Genomic DNA, 12,841 nt, shown 5'->3' with positions numbered 1-12,841 from the left:
CGCTATGCTTAGATATAATTGTTCTTAAGCAATCCAAAATTACTGGCAGACAGTTTCCTCTCTAGCAGTTTTGGCTGAGCTCTTTCCATGTTTACATAAGCAACTATATTACTATTACTATTATTTTTTATAGACCCATAGAGTATTTAAGCATGTAACTAACTGTGTAGCACAACTGAAGTCACCACGATCATTTAAGGTACATTTTCACCAACATAAGTAAGGGCTACACAATTTAGGCTAAAATACTGTGTGTGTTCTTTAAAATCAGATAACTAACAAATTCAAATTTTTTAACAAGTACACTGGGGAACTTTCCAAATATACTGAAAGCATGAGTTTAAAAAATAAATAAAACACAGATCTTATTTAATGAACACACAAAATTTACCTGCTGTTTCATTATCTTTATCTGTTCCTTTTGCTTCCGCTTTTCTTCAGCAGCCATAATAGCTACAAATAAACAAAAAAGCGTAACATCAGCAGAAGATAACTGAAGAACAGTAACCTAATATTGACAGTCCTAAAGCTCATCTCCTAGTATGCAAAATCTCTTAGAGATTTACCACTTACCTTGCTGTTTTTTTGCTTCTTTGGCAGCTCGAGCCTGTTCCTGCTTCTGAAGTTTTCTTAAAAGCTTTATTTGAGCTGCTTGCCTAGCTATTTCTGTAACACAAAGAGGAAATATAATCATCATAGAATCATGTTACATAAAAGAATCTAACTTATGTGTTCAGACATTTTCACTTAAAATAAGAGGAGACAAAGAAAACAATGAGTTTGTCTTGCACATAGTTATGCTGAGGATGTTTAAATACAGAATTCTTATAACAGAATCTCTTTTACAAACAAATACTTATAACAGCTTCTCGAATGAACTTGGATGGTTTCTGCTACCAACACAAAAATTATGAATAATTTTGAAAAAAAAAAAAGAAAATGATTTGCTTTCAATCAAATGGTAACATTGTAATAAAAATACTGATCCACCTCTTCACTATGCGATAGAAACATCTAACCCTTTCTGAACAATCCCTGGGTACAGCTAGCATATGCCACATAGTACACTGTCATAACGCCAGATTTTGCCACTCCTCATGTTGATTAGTATTTTTTACTCATTGAATAGTTCCACCGATTTTAGTGAGATTATTTGTGAAGTAAGATAGTACTGAAGTGAGTTAAATTATTAGCCTGGGTCACAGAGACATCACTTTTACTCATTCTTCTTATTTTCCCTTAATCTTAAAGATAAGGAGTTTAGATTAGAAGTATATGGCTGCTCTCTGTACACGAAGAAAACGTAGGAAATTTACAGGGTACACCACTAGGATATAAACCAACAGAGCTCACAAGTTGGTTGCATCTACATTACAGCTCAATTTTGAAAGGTGAATTTCAAAAGCCACCTTTTGAAAGATCAGCTTTTCAAAGCATGTGTCCACATCCCAAAAGCAGATCAAGATTGCAATTTGCCCTTTCGAAAGGCCAGTCCTCTCAAAAGGGAGCGTCCACATGTTCCAGGGCGTGCTTTCGAAAGGAAGGGCCAGAAAGTGTCGCAGAAGGTGTCCCATGACCAACAAGCCCTTCCGGGGGCTGGAGCCCAGTGCTCCTTTAAAGGGCCCCTCCCTGACACCCTTGTTCTACACATGCCAAGGCTGGCTTGACGCCCAGAGCACCACAGACCCTCACCACACAGAGGACCCACTTCAGTGCACACTATGGACCCCCAGCAGCTCCCCAATGCCCTACCCCTCAAGGCTGTGGTCAGCCTGTTGGCCATGCTGCTAGCTGCCATCCAGAAGCAGCTCCAGGGAGTTACCTTGATGGCCACCCCGGTACAGGATGCCCTTGTGGGGTGTCACCTGTGCCCCCTCCCACGGGTCATCTGGCACCTGTGGAGCTACCCCACCAGCAGTGAGTGGTTGGACCAGCTGCTGCTGGGCGACTAGGATGACAACTGCAGGCTCCAGAACTTCTGCATGACCAGGTGGAAGTTTCTGGAGCTACATCACTGGCTCGCCCCAGCTCTCCAGCATCATGACACCCGGATGTGGCCTGCGCTCCCACTGCAGAAGAGGGTAGCCATTGCAATATGGAAGCTGGCCACCCCGGACAGCCACCAGGCAGTCAGCCACCAGTTTGGGGTGGGCAGGACTATTGTCAGGGCCATCCTCCTGGGGGAAGCCATGCTCAGGGCACCCACCCACCATGGGGAGAGGGGGCTCCCAGTCAAGGGGGACTATTGGAGACTGGGGGTGAGGGAGGGGAAGAGGAGAGGAACAAGGGTATGGGGACACATGAAGCACCCCACCACATACTCACGGGCATGTTGTCCCCTCACCCCATGCAGGTCACCCAGACAATCAATGAAGTCCTACTTAGCCGGATTATCCACACTGGGGACCTCGATATTGCCCTCACGGGGTTTGAGGAGCTGGGCTTCCCCAGCTGCTTGAGGCTCTGGATGGGACCCACATAACCATCTGGGCCCCAGCGCACAGCACAGGCACCTTCATAAATCCCAAGGGGTACCACTCTGCTACTCCAGGCCCTCACGGATGCCATGGGGCAGTTTATGGATATTTGTGTGGGGTGGCCTGAGTGAGCCCACAACTCCCACATCTTCCACAACTCATGGCTCAGCCACAGTATGCAGGAGGGGACATACATCTCCCCCGTGGGAGCTCCCGATTGGGGACACCACCATGCCCCCCAGCATTTTGGCTCATGCCACATACCCATGCCCCCGTGGCTGATGCTGCCCTACACAGGACAGACCAGGCCCAGCCAGGACCTTTTTAATGAATGCCAAAACGGGAACTCACAGCACCGTCAAGAGGGTGTTCAGGTAGCTGAAGGGGCGCTTGTGCTGCCTCCTCACGAGGCTGGAGGTCAGCCTCCTCAGTGTACTGGATGTGATGGGTGCATGCTGTGTCCTCCACAATACTGTGGAGGTGAAGCACGAGCCCTTTGTGCAGGTGTGGGCTGCAGAAACCAACCATGATTATGAGCAGCCAGCTGCTGTGCCATGCTCCCAGGCACAGCAGGACAGAGTGTGGGTCTGTGAGGCCCTCTGGAAGGCCTTCACCTGGGGGCCCCTGTGACATCCCCCCCCACACACACACGCAGCTGCCACCTAATCTCCCCTCTGCACACCCACCCCTCACCACTCCCCCCCATAACCCCCCCCCACACCCCACACACCAACATACACCAGGGACATGGGAGTGGTGACAAAAACTATTTACTAGAATGATACCAAAAGAATCCAAACTGTTTAAACTGAATAATAAACTATATACACAGGAAGTGGTGGGGGGGGGGGCAACTACACACAATCGGGTCCTGGAGAGGGGGTCAGTGCCACACAACTCGGAAGGGGTCCTGAGGAGGAGGTGGGAGGCCTTATTCCTCCACTGGGGTGCAGAGCGAGAACTTGCAACAGGCATGGGAGCCCCTACTGCCCTGGGGTCCCCGTTGGGACGGGAACGGGAGTACGGGGAGTAGGGGTGTGAGAGGGGTCCCAAGGGCTCAGGCTCACCAGGGGCCACAGGGACGACATGAGCAGTGGGGGGAAGAAGGAAGGGGCCAGCTAGTCCTGGTCAGCGCTGGCCAGCGGCCACTGGGCCAGCGCAAGTCAAGAGGTGGGAGGGGTTGGGCAGGAGCAGGGCAGCAAGGTGAAGGACCACGATGGGAACTGCAGGGGTTGGGGGTGGCTGCAGAAGTGGCTAGAGAAAGAGTGGGAGGCTGGGCCAAGCAGATGTTCACAGCCTGGGTGAGGGTGTCCAGGCTGCTCACCACCCGATCCCAGGCCTCTCACTCCATTTCCAGCCAGTCCCACATAATGGCAGTCACATCCTGCAGGGCAGTAGTCTGGGCGGCGGCAGCCTCCTCCTCTCCACTGTGGCGCCAGTGCATCCCCTAGCAGTGGCTCTTCATGGGCACTGGTAGGGGTGCAGCCCCTTCGGTGCAGGACTCCCCAGCCTATGTACAGGGCTCAGCCAGCCCTGGAACGGTGGAATTGTGGACACAGAAGAGGACAGAGGACGTGTCATCAGTACCGCAACCTGGCCCCAGGGGGGCATGCCTATCATCCCCTATGTCCTCCGGGTGGCTGGGGTTCCCCGGATAGGTGGGGCACACACAGGCATTGGTCAGCCCCACACATAGTGCTGCCCATAGGGGCAGGTGCTGAGTGCTGTATGCAGCGTCTGTCGAGGACGAGGGAGTGGGGCTGTCTATGACATATCCAGATGGGAGCTGGCGGACATGTGAGTGGCCTGCTGCCAGCTATGGCAGAGGCAGGTGCCCTCTCCCCATGTTCCAGGGCATTCGAGGCGCACAAGATCTATCTGGGTGCCCCCTAGGAACTCAAGGGAGGAACTCCAGGAACCCCCATCATTGCTCTGGGCTTCTGTCTCAGTGCCCATTGGACAGGGTCTGCTGACTGCCACTGTTTCCAGCATCTCCTTGGGTCCACTGTTAGGCTCCAGCTCAGGGCTGGTAGTGTCTAGAATGTGGGTCGCCAGTGCCACCTCCTTGGGCCTCAGGAGGTGGTTGAGCTGCTGGAAGTGGGGGCAGGTGGGGGGCGACTGCTTCTGAGTGCCTGGCTGCATCATGGGCCCATCTGTAGCCCTGCTGCAGTTCCTTCACCTTACTCCACACTTGTTCTGCTGGGCAGGTGGGGTGGCCCCAGGAGCTCAGGCTGGTCAGCAGGCAGCTGAAGGCTGTTGCATTCTGGTGCCAGCTGGTTGTGTGCAGCAGCAGCTCTTTATACCCCTAAAGTGACAGCATGTCCTTGACCTCTGCCTCGCTCCAGGAAGGGGACCTCTTCTTTGGTCCCTGGCTGGTGCCCTGGGAGCCTTTGGATGCCTTGGAGGAGGGCTCCTGAATGCTGGACATGCTGCTGCAGGATTTGCTCAGGGAGTTCTGGTGTCTGCTGGAGGGCATGCCGGTGGGAGCTCATGCCGTCTCTGCTGCCAGCACACTCTCAGCTTCCTGCCACAGGGTATCCGGGTTGCTGCATCTTCAAACATGGTTGCACACACTGACCATAGAGGTCTGCTTGTGCTGGCAGGGAAGTCTCTGCATGCCAGGGAGCCAACACCATTAGGACCCCCTATTTTGAAAGAGCAACACGCAGACCATCTACACAAGTTTTCTTTCTAACAAGCCCTTTGGAAGAAGGCACTCTTCCTGAAATGGGAAGGGAGGAGCCATTTCGAAAGAACCACCATGTTCTTTCAAAATTCCTTTTGAAAGAGCACATTTAGTTTGTGCATGCTTCATGGGATCTTTTGAAAGAGCCCCTCCTTTCAAAAACTATTTTGGAAGTACTTGCTAGTGTAGATGCAGCCAAAGGGACGTAACAGTGAGGAGGTCTATTGATTAAAAAAAATATAAGCAGCAGAAAAAGCTGAAACAAAAAATACTACCTACAATGGGTATCTGTAAAAAGGCGTCCTCTCCGTTCAGGCAGAATATTTCAGTCATGTCCAATGACTGGCTCTTTGTTTTGTAGTACTCTTTGTAGGCACGGGGGAAAAAAGGCACAATGAACCTCACAATGAGACAGGAAAGTATGACTCTTGTGCAACAGCAAAAGACAGCACATGTCCACACTCAGCACACAGGCCTGATCAATCATAAAATTCAAGGGGAAAAATAATTCTGAGCCATATACTATTAACTTTTTTTTGGAAAATATGATGCAATTTTGAAGCACAGAAGGCACTCTTCTGTGGAAAGTTACATTCCTGATGCTCATTTTTAGGATAAGATGCTTATAGCCTTATTTATATCAGTTAGTACTTTATATCACAAATAGTCCCACTGAATGTGACATAGGGGTCTAGTGAACTAAAAGGTAGAAGGAATCTTTACATTTATGCAGCTGACTTAATTCTTGTTTGCAGTGGGCAACCATCAGACATACAAAAATTTTCAGTTCAATGGTTTCCAGTTCAAAAGACAGCAGACATAATTTCTTGTTATCTCACTACACAAACACATTTGAATATTCCAGAAGAGATCACAGCTTTTCATATAGCAACAGAAGTATGTTTTCCATGCTTTCTATGCTCAAAAATGCTAATCCATTTTTAGTCAAATTTCTAGATATAAACAATTTGCACAATGAGAACAAGTGTTTTAAAAACATATCCACTTAAAGGTCAGAATTGAAAAAATGGATAAGAGTGCTGTGCATGACGTCTATTAGTTTTAGTTTATACTTACGCTGCTATGAGTATTCGAGTTGAATATAAGACTATTTATCTTCATGTATTATAAAAAATTGTTAAGAGGTACCCAGATGTCTGCTCTTATTACAGTGTATAAGCCTAAATAAAGTTAATATTGCCCAGGCTTATTCATTTATTACACAAACACACACACACACTCTCAACACCTCCTTTTTGAAGCACATTTAAATCTACTTGGTTTTAAACTTGAGGTCCAGGTCACACTTCTGACAATATTTCAAAAAGCAACTTGAAAGGATATACAATGACAGAAATACATGGTAATACTTTCTTTGAGGAAAACTCAACATTATTACATTCAGGCTGTGAAAAAGATAACAGATTTCTTACCCTGAGCTTGCAACTTCCTTAACAGCTTTGCATCAGTGTTGTCTAAAAATTCAGTGCTCCCAACATTTGGAGGTCGGCCTTTGCGACGCCTCATTCTTGATTCCTCTCTTGCACGTTGTCTATCTGGATTTGGTGGTCGTCCTCTACGACCTTCCATAGCTCTGATGCGAGGAATGACTTCTTCTTCTTTCAGAAGACACCACTGCATGCCCTTTTAATTAACATATTTCATATCCATTATAAACAAAAAGTGAACAGAAAACAAAAACACACATCCACAGATCTGCTCATACATGCAACAATGTGTATGTCTATATATGTAAATATATTTACACAAAAACATGGAGGTATTTGAATGACATTTGAGATACAGAATAATTGCATGGGTATCATGGGATTAGCAAAACCAGTTCTACAGTTTACTGCTTAACACTTACAAGATCTCAAAGCTCAATTTACTCAGCAAAACACCACTGCATTACATATACTCCACTAATGGATTGCTTCTAGTTCTCTTGCCTAAATAACCCATTCCTCTACTAAGTAGATTAGGCAGAAGAACAGATTTTCCTTTAGCCTATGAACTTTAGATTTAACTACTGGACCTGCATTTATCCATTAGTAAATATGAAGTATACATATAGCCTGCCAAATTTTAATGAACACAGTTTTCCTGAAATTTTTATAGTATACGGAAAACAGTAAAAGCAGAAGCACTAATTATAATTTTTTACTTTTGGAGGGATAGATATCTCAATTTTATAATAAACAAATTGAAAAGGTATGAACTATTTTCTACCTTATGGTTTTAGTTGATACAATTTAGTTTTCATCTACTGTGAAAATTAACTTGTCAGCCAACTAAACTTAAAAAACTAATCAAGAGTTTTCAAATAGTTATAATCTGTTCTATCACCTTAATTCAAATTGCTGGAAATTGCACAGTATCCCAAACAAATAAAAGCAATGAATTCAACTCTTTTTAATTTCTCGTGTCACCTATCATCATCCTGCATTCCTGTTGTTATAATATCAAGAGGTTAGATTTTAGATAGCTTTCACTTAATTGACAGAAGGGGAACCTCACATTGTGCCTATTAATTAAAAAAGCTGCTTGATCTATTTTATCTTCCTTGATTGATCTATTTGGAATTGTGGCATCTCTCACTGCTTTTCCAATCTTTTTGGACTGATAGGAAGAAATGATAGGTAAGAATACTTCTGGGAGCACGTCATTATTTACTTAATGAAAGCTTGTCAAGGACTCTGAAAATGTCTGCCAAAGCAACTATGAAGTCAGTCACATCTACTTTTTGAAAAAATATAGTTGAACCACATTAATTCACAGTACTGAATTTGTGAATTAATAGGCGCACAAACAATGAAATCAGGGATGATTAACCACACAATGTGCTTTGTTCATTTGTTTTGTCAACTGTTTTAATTATTTATGCTAATCTTTCATAATATGCTAAGAAATGTTTCATACAACATTCTGTAAAAGGAATATTTTAATGACATGAGAACTTCACATTGAAATACAGCTGCTAATGGAAGTTGCATTGATATTTTTCAATTCTCAATCCAATATGAAATAAGATATCATGAGAATCCACACTGTATTTGCAATGAAGGGTCCTGTGGCACCTTATAGACTAACAGAAAAGTTTTGAGCATGAGCTTTCGTGAGCACAGACTCACTTCATCAGTGTATTTAGCATGCAGATCTTCCAAAAGTCACGCATTAACTGAAATTCAACACCAAGTGAAAAATCTATCCTATTAAAACCTGGTCAAACACTCCTCAATCCAAATAAGTATCTGTGCCACTTGAGCCAAAGTAGAATCATTTATAATACGTATACACAATAGTCTTTCTTAGGTGTCTAATATCTTTCCCCTGCACACATTGTTTATCACAGATTAGTTGTGGTTTTGAACCATGTAAACAAGAATCAATATAGTTTCTCTGTTGTCCATACCCAGCTTCAACCTAGCTTGAGTTTGTATATGTTTATTCATAATAACCAAGGGAAAAATGCAGAACATGATTCAGAAACAAAATAAAAAAATATTAATCATGGTTCAAGGGTACTTGAGACTTGGCTGAACTGTTTGCTCTCCTTTTGTACTTGTTTCCAACAAAAGACACAACAAATTGAGGGACACTACATTCAAATACATTCATCTTTTAAAAATCTTTCATAATCAAAACCAAGACAAGACATGGATTCCTCCTTTCCTTGTAACATTTATTTCTATACGCAGGTTTTTTACATTAATATAAGACATGTTGATTTACACCAGGTGATGCTTTGTTCCTGTATCTATTGTATGCAGTTTTTTAGAATATGGAACATGAGAGGTTTGCAGGACATGACTTTGTTTTAGAACAAGAATCTAAATGAAGCATCTCTTTCTGATCTTATTGAAGTATTGTAGAATGTTGGATGAGTAAGCACAGACTGGGAAAAACCTGGCAAAAATCACAGTGTAAACTTCTGTAATTTTGAAGTTGTTGAATTCTGGAACCCTGGCTTATTCAAAAACAGTAAACTGGTTATTCCATTTAGGCTGTGGCCACACTTAGCCAAACCTTTGAAATGGCCATGCAAATGGCCAAATCAAAGAATACTAATGAGGCATTGAACTGAATATTCAGCACCTCATTAGCATGGTGCTGGACGCGGCACTTCGAAAGCACTGCTCTCAAACGCATGCGGCTCGATGCAGCTTCACAGAAGTCCTTTTCAAAAGGACCCTGCACATTTCAAAATCCCCTTATTCCTCTCAGCTGATTTCAAAATGTGTGGGGTCCTTTCAAAAAGGACCCCAATGTAGCCGCAGCCGCACGTGTTCAAAACCGGTGCTTTCGAAGCGCAATGGCTGGCCGCGTGCTAATGCTAATGAGGAGCTGAATATTCAATTCAGTGCCTCTTTAGTACTTTTTATTTGGCCATTAGTATGGCCATTTCGAAGATTTGGCCAAGTGTGGCCACAGCGTTAGACTGTTACATAGTTTAGTACCAGCTTTCAGTTTATCTTCAAAATTAGATGCCTTATTTCCACTAAAATTTTACATGAAGATAGTTAAATCAATGTAAAAAACATACTATTTTGCAGTGGAGACTTAGCATTAGCCATGTTAAAACAGCCTCATGGCATTATTTTAGTTAGTAATGGACTTTTAGGGCTGTTACACAGCTAAGATTGCTGAAATGCGTATCATTCCTAAAAGTCTTGACATAACTGTGAACCAGAGTTCCTGGCTCCCCAAGTCTTCAATTCAGATCACTAGCCAGCACATGTGTGTGTTAACATACATCAGTTTTTTTCTTTTTAAACAGACACAGCAAAAGACATATTCCTATAAGCATATGAAAGTAATCTTAAAGATAATTACCAAAGTACCATTTCATTGTCATAACAAGAATTACTAATATTTACAGCAACAGCTCTTCAAGATGTTTCATATGTATGTGTATTCCACGGTTAGTGAGTACACATACAGTGTGCACATGGTGGAGAATTTTCTTTTCAGCAGTACCCCTATAAGTAGCTCATGAGCTTTCCACAAGGGCATAAATGGTGAGAATTTGTGATCTCAGGTTTCTGAAGTACCAGGGATACCAGGCAGATAGTGGAAAAGGTATACAGACAACAACTCTCATAGGCTACGTCTACACGAGCCCCAAACTTCGAAATGGCCACGCAAATGGCCATTTCGAAGTTTACTAATGAAGTGCTGAAATGCATATTCAGCTGATCAGCTGATGGGAATAAGGGGACTTCGAAGTAGGCAGGGTCCTTTCGAAAAGGAGCCCTGTCAGGATGAGACGCGCGGCAGCGAGGCACGTCAATTTCGAAGTGCTGAGGCCGCCCGCATGCTAATGAAGCGCTGAATATGCATTTCAGCACTTCATTAGTAAACTTCAAAATGGCCATTTGCATGGCCATTTCGAAGTTTGGGGCTCGTGTAGACACAGCCATAAGAATGTAAGAACGGCTATACTGGGTTAGACCAATGGTCGTTAGCTCAGTATTTGGTCTTCTAGAAATGTCTGGTCCCAGATACTTGAAAAGAAATGAAAAAGCCCGGGCAATTTATCAAGTGATAATGAGTCATCCAGTTCCAGCTTCTGGAAAATCATCTTCTTTGTCACCAACACCCATCTACCTGGCTCGTAGAAGAACATCAGTTGAAGGTGTGTAGCCTCTTTTTCTTAGAATGCTATCACTAACTGTATTTGGCTACGTCTACACGTGAAGCCAACATCGAAATAGCTTATTTCGATGAATAACGTCTACACGTCCTCCAGGGCTGGCAACGTCGATGTTCAACTTCGACGTTGCGCGGCACCACATCGAAATAGGCGCTGCGAGGGTACGTCTACACGCCAAAGTAGCACACATCGAAATAAGGGTGCCAGGCACAGCTGCAGACAGGGTCACAGGGCGGACTCAACAGCAAGCCGCTCCCTTAAAGGGCCCCTCCCAGACACAGTTGCACTAAACAACACAAGATACACAGAGCTGACAACTGGTTGCAGACCCTGTGCCTGCAGCATAGATCCCCAGCTGCCGCAGAAGCAGCCAGAAGCCCTGGGCTAAGGGCTGCTGCACACGGTGACCATAGAGCCCCGCAGGGGCTGGAGAGAGAGCATCTCTCAACCCCCCAGCTGATGGCCGCCATGGAGGACCCAGCAATTTCGACGTTGCGGGACGCGGATCGTCTACACAGTCCCTACTTCGACGTTGAACGTCGAAGTAGGGCGCTATTCCGATCCCCTCATGAGGTTTGCGACTTCGACGTCTCGCCGCCTAACGTCGAAGTTGGTGCCACTACTTCGAAGTAGCATGCACGTGTAGACACAGCTTTTGTGACTCACAAGCAGTTTCCCTCCTTCAGGCTGATAAGAGGTGCCAGAGCACGGACTGTAACACAGATCCTATGAATCTTTCATTCCCCTAGCAGCTTTGCACCAATATACGGAGTTTTGTGAACAAGTGAACAGATGACCAAGTTGCTGCCTTGCAGACAGGGAGGTTCCAAAGGGAGGCCACTGAGGTGACTGAGCCCTGGTGGAGTAGGTTTATGATCTGTCAGGTAGCTACTGTTTGTCCTGATGCACTGGGCAAACCAGTTTGATATCAAAACAAAAAGCAGCCAAGTAGCACTTTAAAGACTAGCAAAATAGTTTATTAGGTGAGCTTTCGTGGGACAGACCCACTTCTTCAGACCATAGCCAGACCAGAATAGGTATGTGTAAAGGTATGTGTGTTAGTGAAAAGGAATTATCACACCGTTCTGGAAAGGGAAACAGCCAAGCTGGCTTTTATATTCAAATTCGGCACATTAACACATGGTTTAAATCGTGATGGGAACTTTCTGAGTCACTATGGCTACGTCTACACGTGAAGCCTACTTTGAAGTAGCCTATTTCGATGTGGAGACATCGAAATAGGCTATTTCGATGAATAATGTCTACACATCCTCCAGGGCTGGCAACGTTGATGTTCAACATCGACGTTGCGCAGCAACACATCAAAATAGGCGCAGCGAGGGAACGTCTACACGCCAAAGTAGCACACATCGAAATAGGGGTGCCACGCACAGCTGCAGACAGGGTCACAAGGCGGACTCAACAGCCAGCCGCTCCCTTAAAGGGCCCCTCCCAGACACAGTTGCACTAAACAGCACAAGATACACAGAGCCCACAACGAGTTGCAGACCCTGTGCATGCAGCATGAATCCCCCGCTGCAGCAGCAGCAGCCAGAAGCCCTGGGCTAAGGGCTGCTGCACACGGTGACCATAGAGCCCCGCACGGGCTGGAGAGACAGCGTCTCTCAACCCCCCAGCTGATGGCCGCCATGGAGGACCCCACAATTTCGATGTTGCGGGACGCGCAACGACTACACGGTCCCTACTTCGACGTTGAAGTAGGGCACTATTCCCATCCCCTCATGGGGTTAGCAGCTTCGACGTCTCGCCGCCTAACATCGATGTTAACATCGAAATAGCGCCCAACACGTGTAGCCGTGACGGGCGCTATTTCAAAGTTAGTGCCGCTACTTCGAAGTAGCGTGCACGTGTAGACACAGCTTATAGGGGCTCATCTGCATACTTAGCTCAATCTAATTCTTGACTTCCCCCCCACCCCTCCACTCTCTGATTTGTTCACCTTGATTATCTTTTTCTGATTTGTCCTCCTTGCTTACTGTTTTTGGTTCTCTGTGCCTTAAA

The 12,841-nt window shown here is 45.2% G+C and overlaps 1 protein-coding gene across 15 annotated transcripts in view; it reads right to left on the bottom strand.

Annotated features, from left to right (window-relative positions):
- The window catches only part of BAZ2B (bromodomain adjacent to zinc finger domain 2B), a 394,656-nt gene that overhangs the window by 75,374 nt on the left and 306,441 nt on the right, over positions 1 to 12,841 (bottom strand). For all 15 annotated transcript variants that reach the window (XR_012646491.1, XM_075002079.1, XM_075002080.1 and 12 more), the window contains 3 exons: positions 6,597 to 6,807; positions 574 to 666; positions 392 to 453 (listed from right to left, as the gene is read on the bottom strand). Coding sequence is in view for 14 of the 15 variants with exons in the window: in XM_075002079.1 (XP_074858180.1) it covers positions 392 to 453; positions 574 to 666; positions 6,597 to 6,807 (366 nt within the window). In the remaining variant the exon portion in view is untranslated. The remainder of the gene's footprint in view (positions 1 to 391; positions 454 to 573; positions 667 to 6,596; positions 6,808 to 12,841) is intronic.

Source organism: Carettochelys insculpta, chromosome 8 (genome assembly GCF_033958435.1).
Source record: "Carettochelys insculpta isolate YL-2023 chromosome 8, ASM3395843v1, whole genome shotgun sequence".
In the NCBI taxonomy this organism is placed as follows: domain Eukaryota; kingdom Metazoa; phylum Chordata; order Testudines; family Carettochelyidae; genus Carettochelys; species Carettochelys insculpta.
This window is presented reverse-complemented; position numbering and strand designations above follow the sequence as displayed.